This window comes from Panicum hallii, chromosome 2 (genome assembly GCF_002211085.1).
Source record: "Panicum hallii strain FIL2 chromosome 2, PHallii_v3.1, whole genome shotgun sequence".
Classification (NCBI taxonomy): domain Eukaryota; kingdom Viridiplantae; phylum Streptophyta; class Magnoliopsida; order Poales; family Poaceae; genus Panicum; species Panicum hallii.
Window position 1 is genome coordinate 41773273 of NC_038043.1, and position 17243 is coordinate 41790515.

At 48.4% G+C, this 17243-nt stretch overlaps 1 protein-coding gene across 3 annotated transcripts; it reads right to left on the bottom strand.

Annotated features, from left to right (window-relative positions):
• Positions 1-1952: 1952 nt before the first annotated feature.
• LOC112879820 lies at positions 1953-16849 on the bottom strand. Of its 3 annotated transcripts, XM_025944232.1 has the most exons (4): positions 16574-16849; positions 16242-16307; positions 15324-15953; positions 1953-3763 (listed from the first exon to the last, which is right to left on the bottom strand). In XM_025944232.1, exons 2-4 carry the CDS (start codon positions 16303-16305, stop codon positions 3753-3755), a joined length of 705 nt encoding a protein of 234 aa, XP_025800017.1. In that variant the 5' UTR covers positions 16306-16307; positions 16574-16849; the 3' UTR covers positions 1953-3752. The 3 variants fall into 3 exon arrangements, with proteins under 3 accessions (XP_025800017.1, XP_025800015.1, XP_025800016.1); XM_025944230.1 differs by lacking the exon at positions 1953-3763 and having other exon boundaries at positions 15210-15953; positions 16574-16847; XM_025944231.1 differs by lacking the exons at positions 1953-3763; positions 16574-16849 and having other exon boundaries at positions 15210-15953; positions 16242-16563.
• Positions 16850-17243: the final 394 nt, after the last annotated feature.

Consider the following 17243-nt stretch of genomic DNA (forward strand, 5'->3'; position numbering starts at 1 on the left):
GTAGCACAAGGTTCACGCAGAGACCCGGCATTAATTTCAATGAAACATATTCTCCAGTCATGAGTGGAATTACGTTTCGATATTTAATATCACTGGTAATTCAAAAGCATCTATCTATGCAGTTGATGCATGTCGTGACAGCATATTTATATGGGTCACTAGATTCGGACATATATATGAAGGTCCCCGATGGGATCCCAATACCGAATGAAAGCACAAATCATAATATGTATTGTGTAAAGCTCAAAAGATCACTTTATGGTCTGAAACAGTTGGGAAGAATGTGGTACAACCGACTGATTGAGTACCTTCTGCAGAAGGGTTACTCCAATATCGATGATTGCCCATGAGTCTTCATCAAAAGATCCTCCACAGGATTTTGCATTATATCAGTGTATGTAGATGATGTGAATATTATTGGCAACACATAAGATATTGATGAAGCCCACAATCATCTTAAGAAGGAATTTAAGATGAAGGATTTGGGTAAAACCAGATTTTGCTTAGGTTTGCAAATCGAGCACCTTCACTCAGGAATTTTAGTGCACCAATCTGTCTATATCCAGAAATTATTGGAGAAATTCAATATGGACAAAGCATATTCAAATAAGACTTCCATAGTTGTTCGATCTCTCGATAAAGAAAAAGACATTTTCCGACCACGGAAGGAAAGAGAAGAGATATTAGGACCAGAATATCCCTATCTCAGTCTTATTGGAGCACTTATATACCTTGCAAACAGTACCAAACCTGACATTGCATTTGCATTTGTAGTGAATCTGTTGGGAAGACATAGTGCTGCTCCAACTAAGCGTCATTGGATCGGAACAAAACAAATCCTTAGATACCTCCTGAATGGTACTTTAGATCTTGGCTTATTCTTTAAGAAATCTGATGACCCTAGCTTGGTTGGATACACTGATGCTGGCTATTTATCTGATCCCCACAATACCAGATCACAAACAGGTTTTGTGTTCCTTCATGGAGGAACTGCTATATCATGGAAGTCGTCTAAACAAACCCTAATGGCTACCTCCACAAATCATTTTGAGATCATTGCATTATTCGAGGCATCACGTGAATGCGTGTGGCTCCGCAAAATGATAAAGCACATTAAGCAATCATGTGGTATTGGTTCCTCAGAATCACCTACCATTATCTATGAAGATAATGCTGTTTGTATTACACAGATGCAAACAGGTTACATCAAGAGCAATATCACCAAACATATTGCTCCTAAGTTGTTTTATCCCCATGAACTTCAGCAAAATGGAGAAATAAACATCTTACAGATAAAGTCTTCTAATAATCTAGCAGATCTCTTCACCAAGTCCCTACCTACTTTCTTATTTGAGAAATGTGTTAAGAGAATTGGTATGACACAGCTCAGAGACTTACAAGCTGCAGGGGGAGACTCTCTGAATGATGGACCTTGTTAGACGCTTCACATTGTACTCTTTTCTTTTATGAGTTTTTACCATCAGTTTTTTCTCGTGCAAAGTTTTTAATGAGACAATGATTAATGCAAGCATATGCCTTATCTCATGTTTTCTCCACAGGGATTTTTCTAGAGATAAATCAAGGTAAGGATTACTCCTTAAACCTTACAGGTTCATGATAGAGTAATCACCAGACATATTATTCCTATTTTTTCTCCACAGAATTTTTCATAGGAATTAAAGAACATGTTGATCTCAAGAAGGACTCGGTTAAAAGGGGAAGTGTTACAAAACATCTTTATTTAACCTCACAATGCAGCCACAAGGGATTTAGGGCCATGGTTAAGGAATAGTAACAGTCATAGTTAAGGACATGAATTGATGTTATTGCTGGGGTTATGGATCAATTTTCCTGCTGCTATAAGAATGAGAAACTGATGTACTAATGCCTAGGAATAACTAGGCTTGTAATCTCCCTATATAAGGGAACCTTGAGATTAATAAGAACTACAATTCTATTTCACAATAGCAAGAACTACTGACAGGCTCCACACTACCGATACGTACAAAAACTACAACACAGCTCCATCAGTAATTAAAAGTAACACAAAAGATTGCTTCAAGTTCGACACAGCGCTATGTAATTTCTCATAGTTGAATCCTGTATCAAAGAGGCAACAAAATGAGCCACTGCTAGTAGCACCGATTCAACGATTATAACCAGTAAATGAGGACAGCAGCTTGCTAGCTTCCACTGAACAATAGGAAGGATGAAGTAGTCTTTCTAAATATCATCGGTCGGAACCACACTTCTCATGCTTGTAAAGTTATAACATCAGTTAGCACAAGAATGGGACCATGCAGAAATAGGATATAAAAGAGGGTAGGTCATACCAGCTGGTGTAAGTCAATCTTGAGTACATACGAGCATTTCAATATGGCTCTTGTCAACTGACTCACACATTGCTAGTCCCGTGGTTCTTGTTGCTACCTTGCAGGCAGTATTACATGGTAGTGCCAGAATATCACGTGCCATCTGAGCAATCTTCGGATAGGTTAGGCTATGTTCCTTCCACCACTGGAGAACACTGGGCTTGCCTGAAGCAGGACAGGTTTCTTGCAGGTACTGGCCAAGTTCAGTCATTGGTCACTCACAAGATTGTTGCTTAGAGTCATGATAATACCTCAACAAAGTATCTACATCCTCAACAGTCCCCTTGCTAGATTCTGACCCGGAAGTGCAGTTAGGATCATCCACCTGACCTAAATATTCATTGAAGAGGTTGGCAAATGTATCACGCACTTCATGCATATAGTCATCCTTTTCATTGCTTTGAATGAAGAGCTTGATGCATTTCAAACTGTATTTAGGATCCATGATCATAGGCATACAGAAATGCAAGAAACAAACTTTCCAGCGTTCCTTAAACTTCTGTTTTATGTTCTCCAGCACTTTGGAAAACGCTTCATCACTCTCATATCGACTCTCGAAATCAGCCTTCCAATAAACTTTTTTCAGCGTGTCAAAGAGATCTGCTGGACTAGGAAGGTTTGGCATCAAGTCAATGTGTTCATGAAAATCTCTCAAAATCTCACAAATCTTATTTGCCGTTCTCCAGTCTTTTGGTGATGGTCTGCTGTTGGGATACCGTACTGCTACATGGTTGGAACCCTTTGCATACTTGGGGCACTTTGCTGATTTCTCCATGATTCTGTCAAGTTCATCCAGTCCCACCTGGATAACCTGATCAAGTAAATGAGTTGCAGAATGTACTACAAACAAGTTCAGATTTGCAGCTTTGTTCCATTTCTGTAGACTGGTTTTGACATTTGAAGCTACTGAATCATCAATGAAAGCATCATCCATTATAATGCTGAAAACCTTGTCATGAAGATCCCATTCTCTAATAGCCCCCAATATGACATTACTACATTCTTTTGCATCACAAGAGGGGTCCACGGGAAAAAATGTGATGATCTTTTGTTGTTTCTCCCATTCATCATCGATGTAGTGAACACTCAAGCACAAGAAGGCCAACTGTGGATCATAATTCCACATATAAGCACTCAAGCAAACCCGACTATGTAAAGCAGCTAACTTGTCCTAACTTTTCTTGCTGAAACAAGTCACAGATATTCCCTATGAAGTCATAGTGGGATGGCATATTGACCATAGGATTTAAGCAAGCGACTACCTTTCTGAATCCATCTTGCTCCAGCATCCTTGGTAGGTGCCCGTGTATGGTCAATTTCCTGACAAGTTCTTCGGGAGAACAGTTCTGATCGACCTTCTGATTCTTCTAACTCAAGTCATTAGGAAAGTCCTGGTCAAGCAATAAATTTGAGGAGTTTTACGGCACACAATATGACCATATACTACTGTCTGAAAAGGACTCTGTCGGGTTTTATCCGGCTGCCCACCAAGGGGTATACCCAAGGTGGTAGGTTTTGGGTTGGGATGCGCCGAGATCAGGAACTCGAAGGTGCAGACAACACAAGATTTAGACAGGTTCAGGCCGCAATATGCGTAATGCCCTACGTCCTGTATGATGGTTTGTATTGCCTTGGTGTTGATCTGGTGATCTTATGTTTTGAGGGGGTCCCTGTCTGCCCTTATATATCCGGAGGGTCAGGGTTACATGAATCCTAGTCTGATACTAACATAGAAATCGTACTCAAGTACAACTCGAATAGTTTCCTTCTGTATCGACTAGTTCTACTCCGCATGCGGGTAGAATACAACATAAATGAGGTACAGGACACGTCCTATCCCCTAGTCCAATACGGACTCCTTGATGTACACAGCCCCGTGGCCCCGGGTCTGACAAGCCCCCGAGCTCTTCGTAGCTGAGTACTGCAGACTCTTCGAGTACTTCCGAAGCTGTCTTCGACTTCTTTCGAAGCTCCATCTTGATACTTCTCTTCGAGTACTCTTCTGACTGCATCGAAGCTATGAGGTGCTCATGCCCCGAATTTTTTCTTTTATATGGGGTGCGATGAACAATCGCACTCCATATGGAGTAGCCCCCGAGCCTTAGGTTGAATCAAAGAATCAAGCTGAGGGTCAATCTAGTCTTAAATCTTTCCTTCTTATCCTTCGAGTACTTTCGAAAAATAAGTAGTCGATGCCACGTGTCTTACAGCCCCCGAGCCTTGAGTCCAAATCTTTTGGAAAAAAGGATCCCAAAGGTCGTGGCAAAAAAGAGTTTCTTTTGAAAAATAAAGTCTAAAAGGAGGCAATTAGCAAAAATTAGACTCGAAACCCGAAAAACCTCTTTTTTCAGGACAACTAACCCAGAAAAAATGGTGAATCGGGTAACGGTCACAAAAAATCTGCCAAAAAACCGCCTGTATCCAATTAATCCTATTGCGCGACGCTTCATCTTACACACAGTAAACCACTGCCTGACCGCTGGTTATTTAACCTCGCGGTCAGTTAGGGTTTTTCCTGTGCCTTCAGATCTGACGCCGCCATCAGAGAAAAACAAAATCCCAATTAGAGTCTGACCTGCCCGAGCCCTTCCGCCACCCAGCATAGTCGAAGATCTTCGAGCCCACCGCCGCAGCCCCCGAGCCCTTGTGAAAACAACTCGTGGCTGCAAGGATTCGAAATGGCCCCGAAGAAAAACAACCAGAAGGACCTGAAAAAGGCGCAAGCAGCAACTGGAGAATGGGCAATTAGTAAGTGTTCTCGCCATAATTTAGCAAATTTGGTATTGGGGGGTCTGCTTCAGGAAAGGGATCTCATCAATTGGCGCCTTCCTCTTCGCGATCCATTTCCCATGGAAAATGTCGATGAAATCGTTTCTTTCTGCTCTTTTTCTGAACGGGGATTCGCCCTCCCCACTTGCTCCTTCTTCCGTGGTCTTCTCTACTTCTATGGGATTGAGCTGCAACACCTCAACCCCAATTCGATCTGCCATATCTCCATCTTCATTCATTTCTGTGAAGCTTTCCTCGGAATTGAACCATATTGGGCTCTTTTCCGCTATCTTTTCCGTCTGAAGCCCCAGCCCACCTCGAAAAATCCTTCTGCAATAGGGGGCGCTGGAATCCAGCTTAGGCAACACGCTAGTGACAAATACATATCATACAAATTTCCGTCAAACGTCCCCGGGTGGAAACAACACTGGTTCTACATTGCGAACCATGCCCCCCAACTCCCTGTGCGGTCCGGCAGGCCCCCTGTTCAGCGTGGCGAATGGACATTGGAGCCAAATGAAGCTGAGATGGACCAAGTCAAAGAACTGCTCGAGTTGATTGCCGCGCACAAAGAGACAGGGGTAACCGGGGCATCAGTGATGCTATCATTTTTCAAACGCCAGGTCCAACCCATTCAGCAGCGCCATACTTTAGGATTCGAGTACTTGGGAACTGAAGACCCATCCCGTATGTGCGCAGAAGAGCTTGGGGACGATGCTGCACTTATGCGCGTCAGGCGAATTCTACTAGATGTGGATGCTGTCCCGTATGTTCCAGCAGGGTTTACAGCCCAGAATCGACCACCAGCAGTAAGTGTTCGACTTCTCGACTTCTTCCCTTGATCTGAAGAGTTAATACTAACTGATTGTCTTAATACAGGATTCATCAGCATTGTATCGGAGTTACCCGCCACACCCCGATCTGTCCCGGCCTTACCATACGCTGCCCAGCGCCGCCGCCAAAGCACAGAAAGAACAAATTGCTGGCAGCGAATCAGCCACGGGCAGCCGGGCGGCTGGGGAGAGGGTGCAAGCCGACGACTCCTCCGGATCATCCGTGGACTGGTCGGACGACGCACCTCTCGTTCCCCGGCGATGTCGGGATATGAGGAAACGCAAAGCCAGCGCCACTGACCTTGCCGGGTAAGTGTTTGTCGAACTATAAAAACTGTCGAGTTGTTTTGCTGAATACTGATGACAACCCTGTCTTGCAGCCCCTCGTCTTCCTTGCCCGGCTCCCAGCGCCAAAAGGTAGCTGAAGTGCCCCCACCAGAAAAGGTGCACCAGAAGCCGAGCCCATAGAGGTCGATAGGGCCGATCCGTCACCTTCTGTCGCAGACGATGTAACTATCGCCGTGGCAGGCACAAGGTCGGGGCAGCTCACGCCCTCGACTGAAACAGTGCCACCGCCGGCAATAAGTGCCCCGGACATCGCCCTGCCAGAGCTGCCAGCCCCCTCATCCTGTACGCCAACTCCTCCAGCCACAAGTACCGTGACAAAAAAGCCGTTGAAGCTGGTGTGGAGGAAACCGACAATGATCCGATCCCAGAGGTAAGTAATGCCTTGGACCTTGCCCTTAGCCATGTGTAAAAATCACAGTAAAAATGTTGTGCTGTTGTCTTGAACAGATCAACAGCTGCGGTGACACCCGAACTCGAGTTGGCTCCACCAGCCTCCGAGCCGTCGCCTGGGCAACCCAACGCGCTGGAGCCAGCAGGGGGGGCAGATGTAATCATGCTTGATTCGCCACTACCCGAGCTCCAGCACACAAAACCCGAAGCCCCCGGCAATGAGCAAGTCGAGGTCACCACTACCGTACCCGTCGGCGGTGCAGGTAAATGATCCCACTGCCTTCTGCCACAATCATTGCTATATTAATACTCGTCCTTTGCAGGGACCTCGCAGCCGTCAGCCTTGGAGGGTGCGGGTGCTTCTTGCGAGGCGCCCGGGTTGCCGACCCCTGTAGGGGAAAACACCGTTATACTCCAAGAGATGCACCTCCCGGGGGATGATCTGAGCCACCTGCGCCAAATGATCAAGGCGATCGACTCATTTGCTCTGGTAAATCTTGACTAGATCGCTGGTAACTGTATGATTAAGTCGATATCCTCTGACGCCCAAAAACATGTAGGACATGAACCAAAAAACTTCAACGGAGCTGGAAGAGTCCACCAGGCGTATCGACGAGCTGTTGCAGGAGCGAGCCGGCTTCGAGCAGAATATCATCGAGCTCCAAGGCCGACTCAAGGAACAGCGGAAAACCCATCAAGGTATGTTGAATTCAATTCTCGGAGTCATACCCGTAGTCGATAACTTCATGATCTGAAACCTGCTTATCATCGCAGAACTTAAGCAGCTGTTAAATTATAAAGAAGAATTGCTTACTGATTTGAAGAACATGCTATATCGCCGCGCAGATGAAGTCGAGGGTCTGCGGAAGGTGATGGCCGACACAGAGAAGCAACTCGTCAACTGCCTCCAGCAGATCAAGACTTTGGGCGAGGAGAAAGAGCAGCGCCAGAAGGAACTCGATGATTTGAAGGTGGCAGCTCAAGAACTCGTAGAGATGGTGGATCCCCGGGAAGACGGTGCTGAAGATGGGCAACCACTACTTGATCGTCTTCGCGGGGCGCCACAAAAGATCCTCAATTTCGTCACCGAGGCTGCCACATCTTACGTGGGCCATGCCCTAGGCCTTGTAAAGTCCTTCTGGCCAAAGGCTCGGCTAGAAGTACTCGCGGAGGGTGCAGCTGCTGATTGTACTGATGAAAGCTTCCGCGAGTATTTGCTAGAGGTCCGGCCTGTAGCTGAAAAAATTGTTGGAAACATGGTCCAGGATTGAACCGCTAGTGCTTAAGACTTTTGGTAATATAAGAAACCACTTTTGTTCCTTTGTAGCCTTATGTGCAGACGAAGAGCCCCATCTGCTTTGGAGCATAGGCGTGCTACCTCTGAGTGCATCGACTCAGAGAGTAGTCGATTTAGCCCTTCACGAGAGCTCATCGGGTGAGCTAAATAAGATCCTGCCAAAAAGGATCCACTCGGACCCGGAACGCGCAGTCTGTGGCGCGACGACTAGGATGCTCATGGCAAACAGTCGAAAACTACCCTTAGGTGTAACCACCGCAGGAGTAGCCAAACGAGTTAGATAGAACCCGAGCCAGACGGGCCTAACCAGTTTGAAAGAGCACGATTAGCATCGCGACGACCCCTGTGCCACTGGCAAGTAGTCGATTTTATATAAAATTTAAGCGTGGCCAACAGCCGCCACCATTATATTCAAGAATTTACATTTCGGGTTGTGTGGCACAAAGCCGCCAAATCGACCCAAAAAAGTAAAACTTGCCATTGACGCATACAGAAATTGGACGTGAGTCTGCTTAGGGGTAGAACCGTCGCAGGTGCTGGATGTTCCACGAGTTGTGTACATCCCGACCATCGGGGTGCCGAAGTTGATAAGATCCCGGTCTTGTAACCCTCTTGACAATGAACGGTCCTTCCCATCTTGAGTTAAGCTTGTGCAAACCCGACTCGTCCTGAACGCGACGAAGGACAAGGTCGCCAATGCTAAACGACCTTTCCTTAATGTTGCGATCATGATATCGCCGGATTCCCTGTAGGTAACGGGCTGACTGAACGAGAGCAGAGCAGCGAGCCTCTTCGACAGAGTCCAATTCCAGCTGTCGTGCTTCGTCCGCCTCGCCTTCTTTATACATCTCAACCCTTGGGGATTTCCACATGATATCTACTGGGAGAATCGCCTCGGAGCCGTAGACAAAAAAGAACGGGGTCTGCCCTGTGGCTTTTGAAGGTTGAGTCCTGAGCCCCCAGATTACGTGTGGCAACTCGTGAATCCACTTCCCGCCCTTTTTGCTGTTGGCGTCGTAAAGTCTCTTCTTGAGGCCGTCGATAATCAAACCATTCGCCCTCTCGACTTGCCCATTTGCCCTTGGGTGAGCCACTGAAACATATTTGACCTCGATGGATGAGTTTTCACAGAATTCCCAGAATTGGTTGGCCGTGAAATTTGAACCCAAGTCAGTGATAATAGTGTTGGGGAAGCCGAAACGATGTAAGATGTCGGAGATGAAGTCGACCACCCTGTCTGGGGTAAGCTTGGCGATCAGCTTGAACTCGATCCACTTGGTGAACTTATCGATAGCCACCAGAACATGAGTAAAACCTCCTGGCGCCGTTGTGAAGGGCCCAATCATGTCGAGGCTCCAGCAAGCAAACGGCCAGGAAGGCGGTATAGTGATGAGGGTGTGGGCCGGGACATGAGTTTGCTTACCGAAGAACTGGCAGTTCTGACATCGACGTACCAGATCTTCGGCGTCGGACACGGCGGTAGGCCACCAGAAACCGGCTCTGTATGCTTTGCCAACCAGTGACCTTGAGGCGGCATGGTTACCACACACGCCCTCGTGTATTTCTCTCAATATGTCCAGACCATCTTCTGTTGTGACGCACTTCATGAGTACTCCGGATCGTGCGCCGCGCCGATAAAGTTTGTCTTCGACTAGGACAAACCCCTTGCTCCGTCGCATGAGGCGGGCGGCGGCAGCGCTTTTGGGGTCCATCCCGGTCGGTAAGACGAGATCTCGGATGAAGTCGATGAAAGGTCCTCTCCAGTCCTCACCGACCAGCAGTACCTCCCGTTCTGGCTGTACGGAGCCAGTGGTGGCGGAAACCGGTGGTGAAGGGCTGATGGACGGGTGCGTCAGCTCCTGAACGAATACCCCTGCCGGGACTTGAGCTCGGGTTGATCCCAGCTTGGATAAGGCATCGGCAGCAACATTGTGTTCCCGCAGCACATGGTGAATTTCTAGGCCAGAAAATTTGTTTTCTAGCTTGCGTATTTCTTGTACATAGGCTTCCATGGTCTCCTTGTTGCAGTCCCACTCCTTGTTGACTTGCTGAACGACCAAGAGTGAGTCGCCATATACAAGTAGTCGCTTGATCCCTAGTGATATCGCCAAACGGAGCCCGTGAAGCAACGCTTCGTACTCGGCTTCATTGTTGGATACCTCCCAGAGAATTTGGAGGACATATTTGAGTTGTTCGCCTCTTGGGGAAACGAATAAAACTCCAGCGCCGCCGCCATCGAGCTTGAGAGAACCATCGAAGTACATGGTCCAATGCTCTGGCTTGTCAACTGGATTTGAGACTTGATTTTCCCTCCACTCAGCCATGAAGTCGACTAGAGCTTGGGACTTGATTGCAGTGCGTGGCTTGAAGTCGATCGACAAAGCCCCCAGTTCCACTGCCCATTTTGAAATACGACCCGTGGCATCTTGGTTGTGTAGGATATCCGCCAACGGGTAGTCTGTGATCACGACGATCTGGTACTCTTCAAAGTAGTGGCGTAATTTCCTCGAAGTAATCAATATGCCATAGAGAAGCTTTTGGACCGCCGGGTAGCGCACCTTAGACTCCGAGAGTACTTCACTGACCCGGCCTTCCTCGGAGCGCTCGACAACAATAGCACTGCTAATAACGTGGGTAGTTGCCGCAATGTAAAGTAAAAGGGTCTCACCCGGCAATGGTGCTGTGAGGATCGGGGGCGACTGTAGGTGTTGCTTGAGATCCTGCAGAGCCCGCTCGGCTTCCTCTGTCCAGTGAAACTTGTCCTGACGCTTTAAGAGTTTGAAAAAAGGTAATCCTCTCTCCCCGAGCCGGGAGATGAATCTGTTGAGAGCTGCCATGCACCCTGTAAGTTTCTGTACATCTTTGATTGTGGCAGGTGCCTCCATATCAGTGATGGCGGTAATCTTTTCAGGGTTGGCCTCAATGCCCCGGTTACTGACTATGAACCCGAGCAGTTTTCTTGACGGAACACCAAAAACGCACTTGGTCGGATTAAGCTTCCATCGGTACTTCCTTAGGCTGGCGAAAGTTTCCTCCAGATCCGTGATGAGGCCCTCGGGACTTCGAGTTTTCACGACCACGTCGTCCACGTAGGCCTCCACGTTCCGGTGTAACTGATCAGCGAAGCACATCTGAATTGCCCGCTGATAGGTGGCGCCAGCGTTCTTCAACCCGAAAGACATCGTCTTGTAGGCATAAGTCCCAAACGGGGTGATGAACGCGGTCTTGATCTGGTCTTCTTCCTTGAGAGCGATCTGGTGGTAACCTGAGTAACAATCAAGGAAACATAACAATACGCAACCTGCGGTCGAGTCGACTACCTGATCGATGCGAGGGAGCCCAAAGTGATCCTTTGGGCAATGCTTGTTGAGATCGGTATAGTCGACACACATTCTCCATTATTTGTTCTTTTTTAATACAAGGACGGGGTTAGCCACCCACTCTGGGTGGATTACTTCTTTAATGAACCCAGCCGCGAGGAGTTTAGCTATTTCCCGTTTGATAGCCTCCCGTTTATCGGGGGCAAAACGACGAAGTCGTTGCTTCTTTGGTACAGCCTGTGGGTACACATTAAGACTATGCTCGATCAGCTCCTTGGGCACCCCTGACATATCCGATGGCTTCCATGCGAATATGTCTCGGTTAGCCCGCAGGAAACTGACGAGCGCGAGTTCCTATTTGTCACCCAAGCCCGCGCCGATGATGGCTGTCTTAGATGAATCGCCTTCTTGGAGCTGGATCGTCTTGAGAGCCATCTCGCCCGTCGACTTGACGCCCGATTGACTCGCCTTCTTCGTCGGGATATCCAGCTCAGCTTGAGAGAGTTGCTGTGCGGCCGCGAGTACTTCAGCGGAAGCATCTGGCACGCGGGAAGTCGATGCATACTGGATGGCCTCTTGGTTACAATCATAGGACTTCTTCAAGTCGCCTCGGAGCGTGAGCACACCGTTACGTCCTGGCATCTTGAGAAGCAAGTAGACATAATGTGGCACCGCCATGAACTTGGCGAGCGCCGGCCTCCCCAGTATGGCATGGTAGGAAGATTCGAAGCTGGCCACCTCGAACTTAATGAACTCGGTACGATAGTTCTCCCTTGTCCCGAAAGTGACTAGAAGAACAACTGTCCCAAGCGGATGCGCGGCATTGCCAGGAACAATACCGTAAAAAGGAGTTTTGCTCGGAGTAAGCTTGTTGGTGAGGTCCAGACCCATCTTCTTTAGTGTACTGGCGAAGATAAGATTGAGTCTGCTCCCACCATCGATAAGAACCCGAGTAAGCTTGACTTCTGCGACCACGGGATCCAGCACCAGTGGGAACTTCCCAGGCTCGGAAAAGCTAGTCCATTGATCATCACGGGAAAACGATATGGGGACCTCCGACCATCGGAGTGGTCGTGGTACCGCTGGTTCAACTGATAGGATCTCTCGTAGCAGCAACTTCTGTTCCCGCTTGGAGCAAAAATCTTCGTCACCGCCAAAGATAACATTGACGGTCTTGGAGGCATCCTGGAACTTAGGCGTCTCAGATTTGTCTTCCTGTTCCTCGTCTTCGGGCTCTTTGCCCGTCGACTTGTTCTTCTTGCCGTTCCCAGGAGAGCCGAAGGTGCGCTTGAGCTGAAAGCAGTCGATCGCTGCGTGTTTGGAGTTGACACACCACGGGCACTTCTTCTGCAGGAGTTTTTCAAACTGCTCCTGCGTGGTCGACTTCCTGCCCCGCGAAGGACGGTCCACAGCCGCGACGAGATCGTCCGGCTTGCGTTTTCGGGAAGAACCCAAAAAATCCCGCTGGCCTTTGTCAGCCCGGTTGTCGTTGTTGCGCTTCTGGTTGAGATCGGTACGTCTTGGAAACCTCTCGCGCATCTTTTCTTCTTGTTCAGACCAGTCGTGCATCATGTCGCGTAAACCTGCAACCGTCTTTGGCCTGTTACGCCCAAAATCACGATATATACCTGGGTCAGTGAGGCCGTTGTAGAAGCAGTCGATAATGTCCTCTTCTGAGATGTTGGCGATGGTGGCCCGCACATCGAAGAAACGGCGGGTGTGGGATCGGAGGAGTTCATTGCGCTCTTGCTTGCACTGGGCGAGGTCGTACCGGGTTCCTGCTCGAGATATGACCCCCTGGAAGTTGTCGATGAAGACCTTCTTAAGGCCTTCCCAGGAGTCGATGGAATCGTTGGGGAGACTTTCCAGCCAAGTCAACGGTGCAGGCTCCAAAGCCATCGGAAAGTAGACGACCTTGGTAGTGTTGGAGCCGCCAGCCACCTCAATGGCAGTAGAATAACAGCGGAGCCATTGTTGGGGGGCCTGCTTGCCGTCGTACTTGGTAATGCCAATTGGCTTGAAACCCTCCGGGTACTTGTAGTTGTTGAATCTCGCAGTGAACGCGGGGAAACGATCGCTGCAGTCAGCATCGTCTCGCTCGACTACCTCGCACTCCCGTCGCCTCGAGTCGAGGACTGACCGGGCATCGCGCCCCTCATTGATCTTCTGGCGAAGATCAGGTTGGTGACGTGGAGGGTTGGGCTGCCTCGGGTTGTTTGCCGGAGGTGGCTGTCGCCTCCCACCGGTGATCTGGCTTCCACCCACGCCATCATTGTTGTTGCTGCGTTGGGGTCGCGGGCGATGACCCGTTGTTCGACTTGGGGCCTGGCTTCGGCTGTCTCCGACGTGCTCGTCCCTGACGAGCGATGCCGGAGCCTGCTGGTCCAACTGGACCCACGCCCGTTGGGCGTAGATGAGTGCTTGTCGGACGTTGGGGTCGTTGCTTCGCTCGAGTAGTGCTGTTACCCGAGCAATGTTGGCCACAGGAGTCCTGAAGCCATGTTCATCTGCCGCGGCGAATTCGGCGTCGAGTTCGCGCTGTGCAGAACGTATGCGCTCGTTGGCGCGCCTTCTGCGAACCGCACGAGCTCTGTTCCTTGCACGTCGCGCGTCGCGCTCGGCATCGTTCTCGTTCTCGGCTTCTGCGGTGTCTTCATCTTCCGATATGCCGTCAAGTGCGCCAATGGGGATGAGGGCGTCGTCGTCCCCTTCTTCCGCCATCAGGACTTGGCGAGTTGCGAGTTCTTCGGAAGGGGCTTCGACTAGCTCAGTCGAGCCCTCGGATATGGCAGCCAACGCCCTGCCCTCCTGAAAAGGCAAAGGCTCAAGATGGGCTACCAATCGGTCTTCATGTCCGAGCGAGTCGGACAAGTTCATCCCCCTCCAATGAACAATTCGTCCTTCGGAGGTGGTGGTGATCATCAGCCCGCAAGCGGCCAAGTGATCCTCAGCCTCCCGACATGCGGTGGCCCCGGAACCTCCAGCCTGGAGCAAAGATTCCAAGTCCTTTTCCAACGTGGAAAAAGGAACAGTAGAAACAGACGCTGCCTCGGTCTCCCTAGCAGAGTCAGAAAACGGCAACTCGTCGAGATTATCGACAAAGTCGTCGGAGCCTTGCGGCGAGTGTCTTTAGCTTGAAGGTGTCGTCGACGGTGTGCCGACGGAAACCGCCTGCGCCGTTGACAACGCAGACCCACGAGCCAAAAATAAAGGTTGTGCCCTCAGGGAGCACGGGACTGGGGAACTTAAAAATCACCATCGAGTTCTCCAGCGGATCTTTGATGCGCACCCCTACCTGGCGCGCCAGCTGTCGGGTTTTATCCGGCTGCCCACCAAGGGGTATACCCAAGGTGGTAGGTTTTGGGTTGGGATGCGCCGAGACCAGGAACTCGAAGGTGCAGACAACACAAAATTTAGACAGGTTCAGGCCGCAATATGCGTAATGCCCTACGTCCTGTATGATGGTTTGTATTGCCTTGGTGTTGATCTGGTGATCTTATGTTTTGAGGGGGTCCCTGTCTGCCCTTATATATCCGGAGGGTCAGGGTTACATGAATCCTAGTCTGATACTAACATAAAAATCGTACTCAAGTACAACTCGAGTAGTTTCCTTCTGTATCGACTAGTTCTACTCCGCATGCGGGTAGAATACAACATAAATGAGGTACAGGACACGTCCTATCCCCTAGTCCAATACGGACTCCTTGATGTACACAGCCCCGTGGCCCCGGGTCTGACAGACTCGTATGTAAACATCGGACGATCGAGATTTTTCTATACCACTAAAACATTGATTAGTAGTATGAGATAGTATATCTAGGTAGTATAGGTAGTATAAGGGTAATATGGGAAAAATTATTTCATTATAAGGTTTCACCCCTGATGCAATGGCCTAAAAATGTTGCAATATGCCAAAAATGGTTGCAATAGACAAAATTCAAAAAATTATAAAAATTATCCCTAATTTATATTAAATTACTAATGACAATCTTACCCCTTCTAATGGACGGTTGGATCTTTTCTATACTACGTACTGCCAAGTGGTAGTATTGTGCGCCGTAAAGAGGCCATAAATTTTCCCCATGTATCTGATTCTTCAGTTGATCAGTGGAAAGCTCAGGTGCTGCAAGTAGCTCATGAGGCCCGTTCTGATCAACCTCCTGTTTTTTCCCATTCTTGTCAGTATGTGTGTCCGGGAAGGCAAGCTCCCGCATAGGGATTTCATCTGATGTTCCCGTGCATTTGTTTTGGCCGGATAGAAGGAATGAGAGTTTCTTCTGTTTTGGGTCAGAGCTGACAGCTGCTATGCTTTTCTGTGTAGATGGCAAGGGTGTATTCTCATGCTGCCTTGGCCTCTTTCGAGTCCCAGGGTTGCACTTGCTCTGGTGATTGCGCAGGCCGGTAGTGCCATTGGTGCTGTTGTAGTTGAAGGTCCTGTGGCAGTTCATGCATTCAGCCCGCACGACCTTCCCGTTGACGAAGGTGGGTATGAAGTCATCCCACACCTTTGACCGAAGCCTTTTATTCGGCCTTGTTGTGCAGAACAGCGGGCTAGGGATGCTGCCAGTGCTCTCTTCTTGTTCAACTAATTCATTCTTCACATTGTCAACCACATCTTCCATGCCTAGGAATCAAGAAAAACTATTTGTGAATATAAACAAAAATGAGAGAATTAAAAAATTATGCTGCTATCTCAACATTGTCCAAATGCAATCAAGCAGATTTCTATTCCATAAGCAAACTGAATAAAGTCTTCATGCATATAAGTACTGAGCATACATGAGGAGTGCAAGACTAAATATGGGACACGATATGTAAGTAAGAAAGCTGTGTTCGTAGAACAACATTAATAATACAGAAGACTAACAAAATCTGAGGGAATAAGCATGGATAGAAGATATGAGCTCCGTACCATTCCCCGTTCCCTCATCTTCTTCACCGACGCAGTCAGGGGGGCCATCACAATCTTGACCCATACCTACACAGCGATAGAACTAAATCATCTGCTCCAACCTCCGATTCGCAAGTTCGCTTTCCGAAACAAACGGTCAGTCGAATCAACCAAAACCAAAATCTATTGCGATGAACAACTGAACAAGGAGCGGTGCGTTATCTAGCAAAAACCATCAGGAACTTGGGAGGCACACACATCGATTCTTACTAATCCCACAGCACGAGAGACGGATCAACAAAGCTGGGTTCTCAGAATCAAGGGAGATAGAGAGGGGAACGCGGAGTCTTTACCTTGGCGGCGGCGGAAGAGACGAGGCTGCAACGGAGAGCGATGGAACTGGCGAAAGTCTTTTTTCCCCCGCCACTTTTCCCCGCGCTTGGCATCTCACCTGCGCCGGCGCGCCAACTAGCAATATACTATGCAGCAGAAGCAGGGAAGGCCGGAAGGGAAATGAAGCACGACCCAACCAGCGGGCGGCGGCGAAGAAGAGGCCGCGACGGACCACACGGCAGCTCAACATGCAAGGTTGTACAGCCCAATTATCTGAATGGGCCGAGCCCATTGTGCTGCGCTCTCCTCTTCCCTGTTTTCAAGAGATTTTGGACTTTTTCCTTAAAAAAGAGAGATTTTGGACTTAGAGCATCTCCAGAAACCTTTCCAAAATCTACTCTTTAAATTATTATTTAGAAATTTATTTGAATAAAAATTATTTTTATATCTTTGTACTCTCAAACAGCTTTTTTATATTTTATACATAGTCTAGAGAGCAACTCTCGCTCTACATATTTGGCTAGCGAGAAATCCGGAACAGAGAAGATCTATATTTAGATATGCAACTGTTGAATGGTAATTTTTTATCAAAATCACTATTTCCTAAAGATATAAAGAGTCTTTTGAAGATCCTCTTAGGGAGCATTTTAAAATTTTTACCCTCACATTTCCACTGACCACTGCTTTTCT